A 19,187-nucleotide genomic window follows, 5' to 3' on the forward strand; every position below is an offset into this window, starting at 1 on the left:
TGGACAGAATTTCTAGGTGCAGCGTACGGGTGGAGGGTTTGGTGGTGTCAGGATCTCATCTCTGCTTTTGCAGAAGATGTGGCTTTGTTGGTGTCATTGAGTCATGACCGTCAACTTGTGTGGGGTGGTTTCCAGCTGTGTACGGTTTGAAGCTGATGAGAATTCCAAGTTGCTCTCAGATGTGAGAAGGATTCACGAGAAGAGCCACAGAGCGAAACAACAGCTGGATGCAGACTCAAGTGTAACGGGCAGATATCAATCTTCATACCAACTCACTGACAGGAAACAAACTATATTAAAGTTGCATATAGAGGCTACAGTTATTTGGGGGAGAATTTGAGCATTTTGAAATGCAAAAGAGGAATAGGAGGTGGAGGTGCCCATCCTCTGTGCCTCATTGCCATTCTGCCTTAACAGCAGACAGCCTGTCTGAGCGGAGGGTTGCGATGAGATAGGGCTTCAGCTTGCCAGTATCAGTCATACAATCAAATATTACAGCGCCAGCAATCAGTGCACGAAATGAGTATCTGTACCTGTGAACATGTGTGTGTAGACTTGCAAGTTTGGCACAAATATTTTCATTTATGCATTTCTGGTGTAAAAAGACACTGGCTGCAAGGAAGGAACTGGACTTTCATTTCTGTTTAGAGCTTGTATTAATCTAATTTCAAAGGCAAAGGAAGCATTAGGTCAACATAGATCATATTTACAGCATCCCAGTTCTCACTTTGTATGTTAACAGTGCATTTTTGTTCACACCTTGATTGAACTCAATGCAATGCAACCTGTGATTAAGTGACAACCACATGCTGCTGGAAACCAGTGGAGTGCAGTGTGCAGCTTGGACTCAATTTTGAGCTCTAGTTTAAATTTCAAGTGCTGTGCGGAATTCATAGCTCAGAGAATCCAGACAGTAAAATTATTGCCAGAGGTGGAGTGAGACATGTGGATGCTCGCTATTTGTAAGCTATATTGTAGCCTAATTCTTTCCCCCTCTTTTTGTCAGATTACCGACTGGGTTATTTGAATTTCCACTTCTCACTGTGTTCAAACGTGCCATATCTTGTGTGTGCAATCAATTCAGACACAATAGAATGTCCAGCTAAAGTTTCATCGATCAGTGTCTTTGGTTATACAACTGAATGAAGTGACAACAACGCAATCGCTTGTTATGAACCCACAGAGAATTTTCACCCAATTAAGCCACTGACCTTTTCTTTAAAGTAAACAAAGTTGAGTGGGCTCGATAAGTTTGCTAAAATGTCAGCGTGTGTTGGGTCCCCGTCATCTTGCTTGCTAGTAGTTAAGTTGATGAACCTAAACATCAGCAACATTCACACAGAGTGATGACACTCACTTTTTCCTTTCCTATTATATTGTTTTTATTTATTTATTTTTGGTCTGGCACTCAAAGAATATTCCCCTGGATGTACACACGCTTGCTCTTTTCTCTGATCCAGCCATTTGAAAGCCAAAGGAAACAAGCAATTGTTATCTTTAATTTTTATTAAAGTTGCTTTTCAGTCAATTAGTTGAATGAATATATGTGAGTTTCTATATGTACAGATGGCATAAACTCCACCATCATCAAAATAAATACATGATACATTAAATACATTTTTCTCTTTATAACTTAGTGATACAATATCTTCTCACAAAGTCTTACTTATTTTAAATATGCATGTTTTTAATTATATTTTTACATTTGAGACTTATAATGTGTCTCAGACTGAAGATTGAGAAGATGCACTGCAACTAATAACAGACCACTGGTATATCTAGCAAGAGAAAGATTTCAGGCCAGGTGTGGTGGTTGTAATAGCATTTTTAGCATTCTGTGCACATGAGAGTAGGATAGCAAAATGAAAGAAAAACAGTGCTACACTATTACACAGCATGTACAGCCAGGATGTGGCCACATCAACATGCATGTTAGGCTATAGTAACCTTTCATCTTCTCATCCTCACTGCTTTTTCATCTTTATTAATTGTATTCAGCAGTAAATAACTCATCAGAAGCACAAAACACTACTGGCATTGTAATTTGCATTCCAATTTGGGTGTGCTCTAGTAGCCTATACTAGCGTATTTTGAGTTTCCATCCACTGGCATAATATCAAACAAACACTGCAAAAAATAAATAAATAAATTAAAAAAAGAGGTCATACCACAATTCAGGCAGGGGGGAAGAAAATTCATAAAATGGATTTTGCATGGCAGAGAATCAGTTACTTTAAAGTCAAGAGAGTGGCTAGTGGTGCAACTATCCCTTTTCATAGAAGCGGCACAATAATGAGCGGTCCAAGACACCAACATTAAAAGATGCTGCTGGAGAATGCTGGGTGACGCCATTGTCTCCGTCTCCTGTTGATTTCAAACACATGGATGTCTTTTCAAATGTTCTGTATGTGTGTGTGTTTGTATGAGTGCAGGAGTACATGTGGGTGGGTGGGTTGATGCGCCAGCGTGCCTTTGTCCGTGTGACAGTGTAGGCAGTAGATGTGACATTCTGGATTCAGTTGCTAGTTGTTAGTCATAATCCACCAGGAAGCTAGAGAAGCACATGTAGAAAGAGAAAGTTTAGCCAACTCACACCAAAATAATATATAATTCAGGTCAACAGTGTTCAACACCGAAAGATCATTAATATAGTTTATATTTTATAAAACTCCAATGTGGCTAATTCTTTTATGGGTATGATTTTATGCCAGTGATTTATATCACTGACAAGATATGATCTCTCCAGTGTGTCCTGGGTCTGCTCAAGGGCCTCCTCTGAGTAGGACATGCTTGAAACACCTCACTCAGGAGGTACCCAGGAGGCATCCTAGGCAGATGCCCCAAACATCTCAACTGGCTCCTTACGATGTGGAGGATTAGCAACTCTATTCTGAGCCCCTCTTGGATGACACTCTTCATCCTATCTCTAAGGGAGAGGCCAGCCACACTTTGGAGGTAGCTCTTTTCTGCCACTTGTATCTGTGAGCTTGTTCTTTTGGTCACTACCCAAAGCTCGTGACCATAGGTGAGGGTGGGCGTAGATCGACAGCTTTGCTTTTATGCTCAGCTCTCTCTTCAGCACAACAGACAGGTACAGCGTTCACATCACTGCAGCTGCAGCCCCAGTCCATCTCTGAGCAAGAGCCCAAGATACTTAAACTCACAAACAAACAGATCTAACAACACTGAAGATCTAAAAACACTGAAGCAGCAGACTTTGTGAAACCCAATACCTGTGTCATTCTTAAAACTTTTGGCCATGACTGTACGTTTAGGTGCACCAGGTCTGTCCAGCATCCTCATCCGCCACCTGAACCAATTCACCACCAGGTGGTGATCAGTTGACAGCTCAGCTCCTCTCTTCACCTGAGTGTCCAGAACACAGGGCTGCAGATCTGATATTACAAAATTGATCATTGACCTGTGACCTAGGGTGTCCTAGTGTCATGTGCACTTATGTTCGAACATGATGTTTGTTATGGACAAACTGCTTTTGCCCAGAAGTCCAATAACAGAACAGTACTTGTGCTCAGATCAGGCAGACCATTCCTCACAATCCTGCCCCTCCAGGTCTCACAGTTGTCACTCACGTGAGTGTTGAAGTCACTCAGTAAGACAAAGGATTCCACTGACTCCAAGAAGGCTGGGTACTTTGAATTGTCATTCGATTCATAAGTGCAAACAACAGTCAGGACCTGAAGTCAACAGAGAAACAACCCTCTCATCCACTGGTGAAAACTTTAACTTACAGGCAGCAAGGTGAAAGGATACAAGGATACCCACCCCAGCTTGGGGCCTCTCACCAAGGACAATTCCAGTTTGGAACAGAGTCCAGCCCTTCTCCAGGAGACTGACTCCACAGCCCAGACCTTGGAGGTGAGCCAGACTATATCTAGCCAGTATTTCTCAACCTCATGCACTAGCTCAGGATCCTTCCACACCAGAGAGGTGATGTTCCATATCCGAATTGCCAATTCCAGGAGGGCTTCTGTGCTTTGCCACCACCCAATGCACACTGCACCCAACTCCTACAGTGTCTCCTGCAGGTGGTGGGCCTACAGGAGGGCAGTACCTTGTCTCCTCTTTGGGCTAAAGCTAAGGCCCAGCCACCAGCCAACCTCCCCAGGCTTGGGTCCAAGGTGGGACCCCATTAACCCTGTCCCTGGCAGTCTAAAATGTTCCCTGGATCTTCCTCTCATAAGGGTCATCTGAATTGCTCTTCATCTGGTCCCTCACCCAAGACCCTACCAGGGAGCAAAAGCCCCCAGACAACATAGCCCCTGGGATCCCCACAGGAGACACAAACCCCTCCATGATAAGGGGGCTATTTATGTATATAAAATTATCCTTGTTCCCAACCACCTACTGTAGCCTTAAGGCAACTTTTCTGCTTTGCTTTTCAGCACCAACAGTGAGCAGCATGGTATCAGCTTAGATAGTGTACTGATCACAACTGAGTGTGGCACAGCGGTGTATTGGTTTGGATTGTCTCCTTACAGTAGGAAGTTCTTGGATTCAAATGCACCAGTTATGTGGAGTTTGCATCTTCCACAAGAAACCCCTATCTGTTTCCTGTGTTTCAATGAGAAATGTTTAGTTTACAATACTTTGCAAAAGTCTTCAAAACCCTTCATTTCTTTATATTTTGCTCCAAGCAGCCAGATTTTCTTGTCATTTTTAAAAGTGGTCTTGAGTTATAGTTTTCCAGGCTTTCTGAAGGACTTTCAAAGTTTTTCTTTGGACACTGGCTGGCATTTGGCTTGCACTTTGTTACAGTACTAGCAGCCTGTTGCAAAACAAACTGCATAATTTGCCCCCATTTCTTTACTGAAATCTACAATATATAGATAACACAATTTGACAGGCATAACATAGTACTTTTGAATCAATAAGGTGATTCCCAAAGAGCTATTCACTGAAAACTAAACTTGGCATATGTTGACAGTGTGTGCAGTGTGCCCTTGTCTAAGAAACTAGACAAGTCAAGGACAAAAGAAGAAGCGGCAGGCCTAAAAAGAAAAAAAAAAAAAAAACTATCTACAGCAGATGAACAATATCTGAAAGTCATGTCTTTAAGAAACGTTTTAGCAGGACAATGATCCAAAACACACTGCCAATGCACTAAATTCACACCTGGATAGAAAAACATACAATGAAACACTATCACTCATGGATTGACCTCCCCAGAGCCTGGAATGGAGTGGAAAGGCAGCCAACATCCAAAGAAGAGCTTTGGAATGTCCTTCAGGAAGCCCGGAGATCTGTTCCAAAAGGCTACTTAAAAAAATTACAAGAAAACCTGCCTAAGAGAGTTCACACTATATACACTATGTAATACTGACTTTCAAGCTCATTAGAATTACTCTGCTTTTGCCTTATATATTGTTTTTCCATGTATATTTGCATGTTCCATTTTCCTAGCAAAATGTAATGAAATGAGGAGTGACTCAGGACACTTGCACAGTACTGTATGTCTAAAACAGTCACCATGCATACATGCGAGTCACAGATGCGGACGCAAACAACTGTGTACAGTAACCTAGCAACAAGCACAACCCATACATCCCACACAGATAAATCACGACTGCAATGGAGCTATGAGGCAGAAATAAATATCAACACTGTTGCTTTCTGAAGAACTTATTTGTTTCCTGTAAACAGTTAATCAAATGTGAAGATGAGCGAGATGAGATGCGAGTCACTGATGCCTCCGCCGGAGTGGCAACGGTTGTCAGTGATATGATGATGAACAAAATAAGATATGTGCGTCATATGGAAATCATTTTTCTAAATGTGTTTGTAATTGAGGTTTTTTACAGCTATGGATGTGTCTTAAAGAAAACAAGAACACAGTACTGTAAAAAAGTATTTGCCCCTTTCCTGATTTCTTATTTTTTGGCATATTTGTTGCATTGACATATTTTGAATCATCAAACACATTTTTAATGTTAGACAAAGATAACTCAAGTAAATACAAAATGCAGGTTTTTTTTTGGATGATTTCATAGCTCACCTAGGGTCAGGTAGGTTTGGCTATCTTCCTTAATAAATGAAATAGTCGTTTATAAACCACATTTTAAAATTAAAATAAAACATAATGAGTTTGCTATCAGTTTGTGACTAAATGGGATCTTTTTGATAATACAGCGAATACCTGTGACAAATGGCAAAAATTGTATATCTGTTGACATCTGTTACAAATCGGCTGCCTTCTACATACTCAGAAATTCACATTAGCTGCTCACATTTAGTCCAGCCCAAATCTCATAAATTTGAAGCAGAAATTCAGAAATTCCTCCACAAATAGTGACATAATTGCTGCAGGAAAGCGACTTAACTGCAAAATAATATAGGGGCATAGAACCTTGCTTTTATATAGGAATATAACCAGAATACAACCAGCCAGTACCAGTTAAGTTGAGTCCCCTTTTGCAAAGAGACACGTCCGAGATGAATTGTGCTCATGGAGCAAACTGACTCAGAGTGCAATATTTTGGCAATCTGTCTAAAAGCGACTGCAGTCAGTCAGACTGTGATTGTTTGGAGACAAGTTGCCTCCCACCAGGTGACCCGTGCAACTGCCTTTCAATCAAAACTGGTCATCTAGACGTTGAGGGTGTTGAACAATCAGCCTCTGGGTGACCAGCTGGTCGCCATACGTGAAAAAAATTCAGTGACAAGTTCCACTATTTTTAGTCTAGTGTGACTAAGCCTTTAAGTACTTCTGTTTCTTATATACTAACTGCAGAATGAGATGAACAGTGTGAATGTTTCACTAGTTACAGACAAAATGACTACTGACATGGTAAATAGTAAATACCAAGTCTTCAAAGCCATGTGATATAAGCTGGATACATGAAGCTCAGTATACAATATGATTTACACCTCTGCTATCCAGGCAGGTTATTTTTCTAGAGAAATTCTTCACAAAGAGGAAACAGGTCATTGTTTGAATAACCCTGCCAAGCATCATAGAATGCTTAAGAAGATTGACAAATCATAAAAGCATACTACAAAAGCAACCTCAGAGTTTCTCAAGGTAAAAATAAAAAAAGGGATATTTTTCAATGGAAAAGCCATTTGCTTGATCTAAACCCAAGAGCGCATGTTTTTCCATTATTAAATACAAAACTGAATGTAGAAATTAAAGCTGAAATTCTCCACTTCAATCACATATTGATTCTTTGATTTCCAATCCACTATGGTGATGCATAGAATCAAAACTACAGAAACATGTCTTTGTCCCAAACATTATGGAAGGCCCTGTATTCATGATGCATGTGGTCCATAAATATCAGACACACATATACAAACCTGGGAGCAACATAGTGGATACTACTTCAGCATCCTCTAACATGTCAATGATGCAGCGCTGGAAGTCTTTACTGCTGTTGGACTGAAGATAGCTGTGGGGACAGAGGGAATGGAACAAAACAGACTTGTGTGTTATCAATTGTTGATTTCTGTTGAAATAAAAGTTGTCCTGGTAGACTTGATAATATGAACAAAAATATCTTCTTTTTTTTTTTAACTTCATGTACATACATGAGGCAATAAAATTGTATTTTTATTGATTTTATCTGTGATATGTTGTAAAGGTTTCTAAAACTGAATGTACTATACAGTACATTAAAAGTTATATGCACAGATTTATTATAATTAATAATTAAAACTCACTCGTTACTAAAACTCTTTTGGATTTCCTTTTAGAAAAATGTTCCAAATGAGAATTTAATATATTCATCGATATGCATGTAGCCACAGATATCCTTTAAAACCATTTAGGCTGATTCCTTGTGTGCAAGCATGTTTGGGTGTGCGTGCGTGTGTGTGTGTGTGTGTGTGTGTGTGTGTGTGTGTGTGTGTGTGTGTGTGTGTGTGTGTGTGTGTGTGTGTGTGTGTTTGAGTATGCGAACTGAGAGATGGGCCATCTGCTCATTTTCACTGGTGGGGAACATTTCCATCAAAAAGTTAAGAGTGCCAAACAGTCTGCCAATATCTAGCTCACAAACACATACATGCACACACAAACACACCATACTGACCTCATCCAGGAGATGCGGTCTTGCCAGAACTCATACATTATGTAACACAACTTTCCTGGGAGCTTCTGAACGGACACACTGACGGTGAGATCAAGAAGAAAAGTGGAGTGGGGCAAGAAGAGGATACAAAGTGAAACAGAGTTTGCACTCAGCAGGGATAAAGTACATGAGAAGTTTGAATCTTTTGAGGGATGTCATTAGAACTAGGCGAGGAAAGCAAGACAGCAATAGAGCATTAAAACAAATCAAGGTCTTGTTTTTGTTATGTAAGAGGCAGAGTCACTTTGTGAACCTAGTAAATTGTTATTACTTTAGACATGTAATTTGTATCATGCTGCTCACAGTTTCGGGCCACATATAAGCCGATACAATGTCCCAGGAGGATTTGTACTTTCCATTCTTTCTGCTCATTGGCACCAATTTTGGCATAGCAGGCAATTCAAACCTAGATCTCAACATTGCTCAATACTTGTGAAGTTTTCTCAGCAGCTGATGCTACGATTCAAATATGCATTGCTTTTCCTGGAAACTAGCGAGACACTTACTGCAGGTTGTCAGAGTGAGCTGAGGTGGCATCAATGTAGCTCTTCAGAACTTTCCGGAAATTGTCCAGATTGACATCAGTCACCGACATCTGCCTCTGAACCAGCAGGATATTCTGTTGACAATAAGACATCAAGCAGAAAGGGATGAGAAGAGATTAAATGACCACAGATATCTCTCTGTGTTTGTGCCCTTACATGTCTGTCTCTGAGAGGACTTTTTTTTTTTTTGAGATTTAGACATTTGGGATACTGACATTTGTTTAAAGTCAGGACATTTTGCTCAGCTTTTAGTCTAGGACTTAGCTTAAGGATTCATGTTAGGTAGTTAGACTGGAGGCTTAGATTAGGCAAAGGGTAGGTTAGCGTTTGGCTGTGGGGGTTAGGGAATGCATTATGTGATATGTGTACTCACAAAGATACAACCGCTGCGTGTGTGTGTGTGTCCACGTGTGTGTGTGTGTCCACTCACCCATTCATTTAAATGGGTAAGTGTGGGTAAGTGTGTCCAAACCTTTGACTGGTACTGTATTCATAGATGTCTCATGATTAAAAACACAAAAAAGTGATAACATCATACTGATAGTAGACCTGGGCTACAATACCTATGTTGCCATGGCCCCTCAGTGATGAGTCTCTCAATACTTTGTCACTTTCTTTATACACTGATAACAGCAGCTGAAGGTTTTTTTATTCTGAAAACATATCTCAAGTTTCTCAAATGCTTCCCATGGCAGTCTATCCACTTTTGATAAGAAAGAAGAAGAAAAAAAAAGGGGGGGGGGGGGGGGGGGGGGGGGGATCCTTTTTGCTCCTTATTATAGATGTACCTGGCAACAGAACAATCCTGCAAGTGGCAGCAAATCATTCTGGGCTTGATCTCAGATAATATTTACCATTTGGTCTGCCACCGCACTCAATTGACATCATCTCCCCTTTACTTTCTCAATAATTTGAAGGTACAGTGAGTCCCTGCTGCAGCTAAATAAAATTTACATTATGGGTTCCACTTTATGTTCATAAATATACCGTTAACATGTAAGTTCACTTATAATACAAAGACATATTATGGTTTGACGTGTAATGTGTCTTCAATCACTAGAATCTCAAGCTTTTTGTTACTGCAAACTACCTGAGTTAGATGGAGGAGGATGTAAGTTATGGTACTCTTAGCATTTAAAATTGGATGACACACAGAGAATACTTGTAAAGCAATTTCACTGTATTACTTCGTACCGAATGTAATTGCTGCATTTTTTTTCACTGTTCTGGGGAGCAAACCATTACTGTACATTGTCAGATGAAAAATTCTATTTAGCCCAAAGTGTTACCACACTAAAATTAAACAATCTGTTTAACAAAACTCAAGCGACTGAAACTTTCCACTTTTTGTTATTTACTACTGTTACAAGTAGAAGGCCTAATCTCAAATGCTAAAAGAAGCAAATCAGACAATTTGCCATCTATATATTTTATAACAACAAATACAAAGCATCTTACTTTTCTATTGTTATAAAATATAACTGTCACCAGTTACCAGTAACAATAAGTTAAAAACTCACCATCTGTGTTTTTACACAGCAAACACTGGATCTGAATTGGCACATGAGTCAACATTTGAATGAGTGGTACAAGTTGTTGTGGTGTCATATACTTTTAGAAGAAAACTGATATTTAGAATGAGAATGACAGAAAGGCCATGAATATGATCTAACTCTGTATATCTGTGCCTTATATATCTTCTTTTTGTGTGTTAGTGACAAAACTATAAATCACCCTGTAAAACTTCAACTTGTAGTGCTGTAGGGGCCATGTTTTAAGCTTTTGTTAGTAAAAAACTCAAGTACTCAAATGATAATACAGTACCAGCCTACTAAAAGGTCACAGCCAGAAAGGCAAAATCCTGCTTCAGCGCTGACTTACAGACTTGTATGTGCTGGCCAGTGTGTCCTCCTTAAGTGGCTCCAACTTGGGATTCTAAAAGAAGAAGGTAGCAGACAGGAGAATAAATTAATGGCTCTGCTACACATCAGAGTAACAAAGATCAGTATATTATTTTTCTGGTCATGAAGAACATTTAGATTTACTTTGAGTAATGCTTCAAACAGAATCAAACTCACATAATGCATTTGCAATAAATGCTTAAAGGTTACTTTGGTGATTCTGATATTGGTATACAGAGCAGGTGTTACATAATGAACAAAAACAGACTGAATAAGCTCATTTGCACATTTATTTGCACCTATGCAAATAAAACTGCGATAAACAGGATAAATTTCCTTTCTTTCTCCAATGTATGATCTGATTTTTTTTTTTCAATTTATGTAATTTCTCTTTTTTATTGTATTTTTTTTCCCCCCAATATCTACTTGCACAAAAAATAAATAAATAAATGAGGAAGTCAGTCAAAGTTGCACTAAAGAGAGCAGAAAATGCAATTCATCAATTCATTTTTTTGGAACCATATCCTAGCAGTGAATGTAGTCTGTGAGAGTATTATGTTATGGATAATGAAATACAATAAATGAAGAAGAACAAGATTTCTGTGATAAATGTTATGGCTCTTGTGTGCACACGCGTGAACACAGAAAACATGACCTTTGAAGCAGAAAACTCATTCTGCTGCATTTGAGAGAGTGGTGAACATGAGGGAGATGGACAGAGGAACTGTGCGATGCTGGCAGTGCTGAGGTGTGGGGATGGATATTGCACTCAGTACATCCTGCAGGTTATGAATTGCTTTCATATTGCACTCTGAGTCCCCCCGAGTTGACAAAACTGAGGGCTGGAGAGAGAGAAATGCTCTGAGAGAGACTGAAAAGATGAACATTAAACACTGTGAAAAGCAGGCGTTAATAAACAAAGAGAACAGACAGAGAAGAAAGGAGATGGAGCATAAGATGAGGCAGCAGAGCATGAAAAAGGCTTTAGGATGATGTACTGAGAATGGGTCACAGGATGAGAGGGAGGTGACTTTGTGTTTGACAGACAAAAAACCGATGAACTCCATTTAGAAAAGCAGTATTTTAACTTGCGAGTCGAACCATTTTCTTTTTCATCACATACCCATATAGAATACATAGAAACTGAAAATAAACACCATAATCAACAATTCAGAGATGAAATATACTGCATGTTTGGGCAGGCTTTTTTTTTTCACATCTTTACTGAAATCATTCAGGTGCTCCCATAATGATAAAAAGACAATACCAAAATGGTCCAGTGATATCCAAATGCTGTAAGAAATTTCTACATAATGCTACAGAGATATGCACAAATCTGCAGGGCAATTGTTTTCTCATTGTTAGGATTTTCATATTCCATGCCTCAAAACAAAATTATGTTTGAAAAGACAAATGCATTAGGGATTTCTGTTTTGTACATTCTCTGCATAATTCATTAACAATTGTTTAGTATAAAACGCATTCAAAAAAAAAAAAAAAAGGAGTGAGGAAGGCTTAATTGTTTTATGTACAGTACCAGTCAAAGGTTTGGACATAAGTGTGTCCAAACTTTTGACTGGCACTGTGTTATTTTATTATTTTATTTTTTGAATTTTTCCCATTACTAGCTCAACAAAGTTAATGGATTCAGGGATGATGATTGCTCCATATTTTTATTCATAGGAAGGTTATGCATTTATTTCATCTATGGGTGAAAACCAGGACCAGAGTGCCACAATATGAAGGCTTTTTAGTCTTATTTGTTTAGCCTTCAGAGATGCAATGTATTTCCATGAATATTAGTGTTACGTTTAGTTAGTGTTTTTTGAATAGTCATTTTTTAATACATTATAAAGTGACGTCCAAGTTAAAAGACTTGCAGAATGAATATAACTGTAGATCTCATCTTGATAATAAAATGAGACTCATCTGCAAAGCTGGCCAAAATCATGCATTCTGCCACCAAAATGTAATAGTTAAATTATGTATTGAGCAGTTAGGGGAACACTTGTACAGGCTACAGTCTTAAATTTTCTTAGACAATAGTTACAGTGTCAGCCAAAAGTTTGGACACACTCACGCAATCATATATATGGGTAAGTTCAATTCAATTCAATTCAATTTTATTTATATAGCACCAAATCACAACAGTCACCTCAAGGTGCTTTATATTGTAGACCCTACAGTAATTGTGAGTCCAAACTTTTGACAGGTATTGTATATTATTTACAAGCATGCTGCCTTTTCTACACTTCGTTGTCTAGACTCTGTGTATCACAATTCTTTATGTTTCATATCAATATTTGATGTCCAGTACACATCTGGTTTCTTGGCCTTCATTAAATCTAAGTAAACAGCAGCACTGCTATACCTTTATAGGGAGAGGTTTCTTATGCAACATCATGAGCACATTGCTCAAGACTTGTCCACCATATTGTATATGATTGCTCAAGAGTTTCCCGTCATTGGGCATGATACAACTACTGGCCTCAAGGGAAAATGTGTATTCCCCGACCGGTTGGTAAATGGTTTCTGGAGGTTGTTGGCTGTCGCTAGATGAAATTGGTTACAAAAACCATGCTGAACCAAAAACCTCCTTGTAATTGCTTTTGTCACTAGCAGATTTCCACAGTCACCCATAGTTTCTAGCTGAACTGCAGTAAAACTTGAAAAAGTGCAAAGCAGATCAGAAATGGAGAAGGTTCACCTTCAAAATAAAAGCTGTGCCTCGGTGCTGCAGCCAACATGTTTCAAAAGGTGCAACTTTTACTTTGAAGGCAAACTGTCTCCATTTCTAATTTGTGTCACATTTTTCACAGTTTCACTACCACTGACAGAGAAGTTGGTGTTGTAGCCAAGTCGGCATCTTGTAAATTACAGACAACTGTGGTAATATGCTAGAAACTAAAGCAATTGCAATGAGGTTTTTGCCAACTGGTCAGGGAATAAGTGTACTTCCCAAGTGACTGGTAGTTGCCAGGGTGTCACACACTGGTCTCTTCGACTTAGGCCCCGGTTACATGAGAACGTTTTCCGATGAAAATGACAAAGTTTTGATGTATTTCGGCCTGCCACTTACACAAGAACGGCATGAAAATTATATTTTTTGAAAACTTCATACCTGACACTCCAGTTTATCCAACAGTTGCTGCAGCCTGTTGATCTGAGAACACCAGTTTTCTTCGTCTTCCATGTTGACACCTGGAAAAAACACAATACTAGATCATCAGATTATTTTTTGAGTAAGTGTCAAAATTTGGGTATGTCCAAATCTTTGACTGGTACTGTATATAAAGTAATATATACAGATACTGATGGTCTTTATGTATTTTAAGGTTGGGGTAGAGCAGACAGTTACCTCTCTGTGTTCAAGTATTTGATTTTTGTAGTACAAAGACACATTGGTCAAAGAAGAAATTCCAAAGGGATGAAGAATTCATGGAGAAGCATTTGAAAGAAGGCATAATACATCTCTCACACTGTGTATACTGTAACTGAAAACAGATTAAAGGCTTGCTGTTTATTTTAAATCTCATTTTGTCCTTGCAGAGTCATGATTTGATTTTTAGTCTATCAATACTATTGAATAAGAAATAAATGAGGACCAACTTAAAGTGTTTATCTTTAGAATATGTCGATATGATCCTGGTAGGTGAAAACACTCTAGAGGGAAGCCTTACTGTCTGCTCTGATTATGCACAATACAAATGGCAGTAATGAGAATAATCCTTGTATACAACACAAAGCACAATATCCCTCAGGTGCATTCAGTAAGAAGTACAACTCATTACTGATATAATATTCATACAGTTTGAAATGATAAACTGCTGTACTCTGGCAAAGTAGGCAGATTTTGAGATGTTCTTGATGTATTTACAGTGTGTAGAAAATATTAAAGAAAAACAAAATGAAACAATGTTTTCTAAGATGTTATTTTTTCCCCAAAACCTGTGAATATGCAGAATTATTAAATTAAACCTGATGACAAATGTGTTAAAGTTAAAGCCTATTATAGCTTGTTCAGTTGTGCCAGTTTATTCCATTATCCCCAAAAAAGTATTAAAAACACATCACTGTGTAGACTGCACTGGCTGACACGTTTCGGTATTATGATGAAAAATCTTTATTTTGAATCAGTCCCATAAAGACTTTCTAACCACCTATATATGCTTATTAGAAAAAAATCTGTAGCAAATCTTTGTTTTTTTTCTTTTCAGCTGCTCCCATTAGTGGTTGCCACAGCAGATCATCTGCCTCCATCTCACCCTGTCCCTAGCATCCTCTTCTGTCACACCAACCCTCTGAATGGCCTCCTTCACTACATCCATGGCCTTCCTCTTTTCCTCCTGCTCAGCAGCTCCAAATTTAGCACCCTTGTCCAATATATTACACTATCTCTCTCTGTACATGTCCAAACCATCTTGGTCTTGCCTCTATAACTTTGTCTCCAAACTGTTCAACCTGAGGTGTCCTCTCTGATATATTAATTTCTAATCCTGGTCACTCCCAACAAAAATCTTGGCATCTTCAGCTCTTCCTTCTGTCTTTTTGTCAGTGCCAACATCTCCAAAACATACATCATAGCAGGTCTCACTACCATCTTTTAAGCTTTCCATTTCGCTCTTGCTGCTATCCTTCTGTCACAAATCACCCTGACACCCGTCTCCATCGGCTCCACCCTCCCTTATCTTCACTTCTCTTGCGCACTGTCCATTGCTTTGGATGGTTGACCCCAGGTATTTAAACTCATCCATCTTCTACTGTTTGCATCTTCAGCTTTCCACCTGTCTCCCTCTCATTCACACTCTGGTATTCTTCTACTGACTTTCATTCATCTTCTTTCCAATTAATACCTTCATCTCTCCAGGCCCTTTTCTACCTCCTCTCTAATCTCAGTACAGATCACATCATCTGCAACCATCATAGTCCACTGTCAGACCTCATCTGTCAGCCTGTCCATCAGCACTGCAAACAAAAAGGGGCTTAGATGCTGATCGCACCCCAACCTTGAACCCAACTGTCACTCCTACTGCACACCAACCATGTCCTGCACCACCCTCACATACGTCTCTGCCACTCTACTGACTTTCTTATACATTACCACAGTTCCACTCTTGGCACCCAATCATATGCTTTCTCTAGATCCACAAATATGGGAAATTAACTATTTAATAATGTTTGGGGAATGTTTGTTCAACAACAGTACCTAGTTGTTTTTACACTGCCCCCGGAGGGAGAAAGAAGGATTTGTTTTTGATATGTTTGTTAATAATATTACAGCAAAACTACCAGTCTGATTCATAATGAATTTGCATGAAATGTGGCCAGCGGCCCGTAGATCACCTAATAAAATTTTTGCCATAATTGGGTCAAGGTAAAAAAAAAAAATAAAAAAAATTTAAAAAATCCAGAATCTTATCTTTAGAACTTTGGAGTCGAGGGAAGCGCAGATGCCTTCAAATTACATTGTCAATATGAGATAGTAGCAGGACGCAGACTCAGTGAGTTTCATTTTGTGTCAAAAGTGTGGACTTCAAACTATGTACCATTTTTTTTTTTGTTAATGGACCAAGCAAAACCAGAGTTATGATCAATAATTTCTGCCATGCTTTTTCTTGCATATTGTCCTCATATTGTCCTTGCAGGAAGAAATGGTAAAAACAGGATACTAGCTAGCAGAAAGTACTTTTGAGCAAACAAACAAATCAGAAGATCTCTTTCCCATTGGTGGAAAAATGCACAATATCAACCAATCAAAAACTTACATGGCAACATGTGGCATTTGGTTGCTGAGAAACAGTTGAAAGATGTGGGAGTGATGTGGTGAAAGAGAGACAGCAATACTGATAGGAAGTTTTGAAATATGAGAGGTTTTAGTGTGTTTGGAGTGTATAGTTAGTGTGTTGTGTAGTCATGGACAAAGTAGATGATAGTCAAAAAGCCACCAAAGGCAGACTCAAATGTAAATGCTGTCTCCAGGTGTACAACAGGAGGAGTGACACACCTGGAAGTGTCAGGCCTTTGTCTTGTGGTGGGCAGGAACTGTTTTTTAGAGTGGTGCAAATAATTTGTGTGGCATCTCATGGTGACACCTGATTGTTTTGGAAATAGTTGTACAAATTTGAATGTATTGTTGTATTGTTTAATGCATTTTAATGTAAATTGTTGTGTATATAACTTTGTTGTCTGCTAAATCTGTACATATGTTTTTGAAGATTATAACTTATATTTGGATTTTCAGTTATAAAAATTGTTTGTTAAACATGTTTGTGGTTTTCACAGTAAAAAAAAAAAACAAAAACTTGTGAAAACTTTTTTCTACTCAGATATTGTGTTTTTTGTGTGATTTTTAGGTCTAATGTGTTAGTACAATATGTCAAAATGCAAAAAATAACTGTGCAGCCACAAATAAGAACAAATGGGCTTGGTGTTGATAGGGATTACCAGAGTAGTGAGAGCAGTACTGTTATAACCCCAGCACAGCCTGCTGTGATTTGGCCCCAGTGGGTGTGCCTTTACTTTACTCAGCAATTAGGCCAGAGTGCTTGAGGCTAAGAGGCCCTTTTTGTTTTGCAGCTTGTGAGTTGTGTGTTGTGGTAGCTCTTGCTCTGTGGAGAGGAGGGTGTTGTTGGTGATTTAACCTTTTTTAATTACTTCTTTGATCAGTGATAGTGATCAGTGGTGATAGCAGCTTTTCCGTCTCTTTTAGTTTAATTATTATTAAAAACCTTTATTTTGTTGCCAGTTTTGCCTCTTTGGCCCCATTTTTTTCTCAACCTGGTTACTTTTTGTTACTTTCACACATCCCCTGGACATTTAGGGCAACATACAGAAAGATCAACTAATACTTTGTGGATTTTGTTCTATGAAATTAATTATTATTATGTGGGCAAGCTAAATATACTGCACCTAAATTCTACTGGTAAGTGACTTGGAATAAATTATAAGTGGATAAGTTGATGTCTGGTGTTCCCTTCTTTAGTTAATGATAGCAAAGAGACCATCTTTCTCCGTTACCAATTTAACCCTGCTGTTCTTACCCGTGGTCAGGATGCCAGTGCAGAGATCTGATGGAGACAGGCACAGGTTATTATGGACCCTGCGACCACAGCGCCTGCCATTTCTCTGTACTGCTGTCAGCTCTGGTGCCTTTACCTCTCTCCTGCCATGACAGCAGTGGAAACCCAGTGAGGCAAACATCAAAGAGAAAGACAGCAACTGTCAGAGTAACGTGGAAAAAAAACCTTAAAATATAACAAACAGAGGTAGTCGCATGGGAAAATATGAAGCAGATATAGAATGAAACATAGGAGGGACTGGAGAAGATTGAGGTTCAAGAGAACACAAAGAGAGAAAGGGAAATATGTGGAGAAGAATACATTAATAATTGATTTAAATCAGAAACGGAGATAGGTTAATGTGTGATGTGAGAGACACACCATAATCAATGGCGCACACACACAAATTGGAGATGTCTAGAATAGAGGTGAAAACACTGTGAAGAGGCAGGCACAAAACAGTGCTTATTACCCACCAGGCCAGAGATTTAAGAAGGACACACACACACACACACACACACACACACACACACACACACACACACACACACACACACACACACACACACACACACACACACACGCGCTATCTATATCTCTGTTATAGATGGAAAAGTGTTTGCTGTGCTAAATGCAGAGTGTCAAGGGCAGGATGTTAAGCACTTTGTGTAGTCATGAGGGTGTGACACTCAAGATACACACTCATAACAACTGTGTGTGTGTAACGGCTTTGATTTAGTCGTGTGTCTGTGTGTGTGTGTATGTGCCAAATGCTTCTGCACATTTGTTTGTACTTGGTAGTGTGAGCCAGCCTATCCCTCCTTTTGTTGTGTCTTTGTGTGTGCAAGTTAATATGTGTGTGTGTGTGTGTGTGTGTGTGTGTGTGTGTGTGTGTGTGTGTGTGTGTGTGTGTGTGTGTGTGTGTGTGTGTGTGTGTGCAGGATCACGCTGACAGCACAGAGGGAGCACATTGCTAGGAGGTTTACATGCTGAGAACAGCCTGGAGCCCAAAGGCCACTGCAACCACCATGAATCTACGACAGTGAAGCAGAGGAGAGAGAAATACACTGTTTGCTGTTTAACTCAATATGTCACTCACACACTCACTTTGTCTGTCCTAATCTATCTGTTTGAACAATATTAAAGGTGACAACCTCATTGACAAGTGACAACCACAAGGTAAAAACCTCATTATATTCCTTTGTATAGGCCGCCTCTCTCCTTTTTCCAAGTCATCTCAGACTCTCTGCATCATTCCACTTTGCAGTTACTTCTTTTTTCTACTTTTTTTTTCTGCTTTGTGAATCATTTTCTCCATATGTCATTGCCACCAGTATCATCCTTTCTTCTTCTTCTTCTTCTCCTCCTCTGCCTCCCCCAGTCTCCTCTCATAATTCCCCCCCGGCTACAATTGTTCTATTATTTCCAATAATGCCAGCGTGACACCCAGAGGCGAGAGAAGAGACAACCCAGGCTGCAAGTAGTGCTAACAGATTATCTGGCCATGAAAAATGTAGAAAAGTATCCCTGCTATTTTAAATGAGAACAGTCAGTGTTAGCAAAAGCATTAATCATAATCTTGACCTTTACTGACACAGA

General features: G+C 39.1%; 1 protein-coding gene across 2 annotated transcripts in view; it reads right to left on the reverse strand.

The window, feature by feature from the left end:
* Positions 1 to 1,520: 1,520 nt before the first annotated feature.
* necab3 (N-terminal EF-hand calcium binding protein 3) overlaps positions 1,521 to 19,187 on the reverse strand; it is a 38,008-nt gene continuing 20,341 nt past the window's right edge. Inside the window, exons 7-13 of one of the 2 annotated variants that reach the window (XM_030730171.1) lie at positions 17,571 to 17,692; positions 13,652 to 13,731; positions 10,511 to 10,564; positions 8,591 to 8,706; positions 8,046 to 8,123; positions 7,315 to 7,406; positions 1,521 to 2,551 (exon numbers count right to left, since the gene is read on the reverse strand). In XM_030730171.1, coding sequence (XP_030586031.1) covers positions 2,523 to 2,551; positions 7,315 to 7,406; positions 8,046 to 8,123; positions 8,591 to 8,706; positions 10,511 to 10,564; positions 13,652 to 13,731; positions 17,571 to 17,692 — 571 coding nt within the window. In that variant the 3' untranslated portion in view covers positions 1,521 to 2,522. The remainder of the gene's footprint in view (positions 2,552 to 7,314; positions 7,407 to 8,045; positions 8,124 to 8,590; positions 8,707 to 10,510; positions 10,565 to 13,651; positions 13,732 to 17,570; positions 17,693 to 19,187) is intronic. The other variant, XM_030730172.1, reaches the window with a different exon arrangement.

The sequence above is a fragment of the Archocentrus centrarchus genome, chromosome 5, assembly GCF_007364275.1.
Source record: "Archocentrus centrarchus isolate MPI-CPG fArcCen1 chromosome 5, fArcCen1, whole genome shotgun sequence".
NCBI lineage: Eukaryota > Metazoa > Chordata > Actinopteri > Cichliformes > Cichlidae > Archocentrus > Archocentrus centrarchus.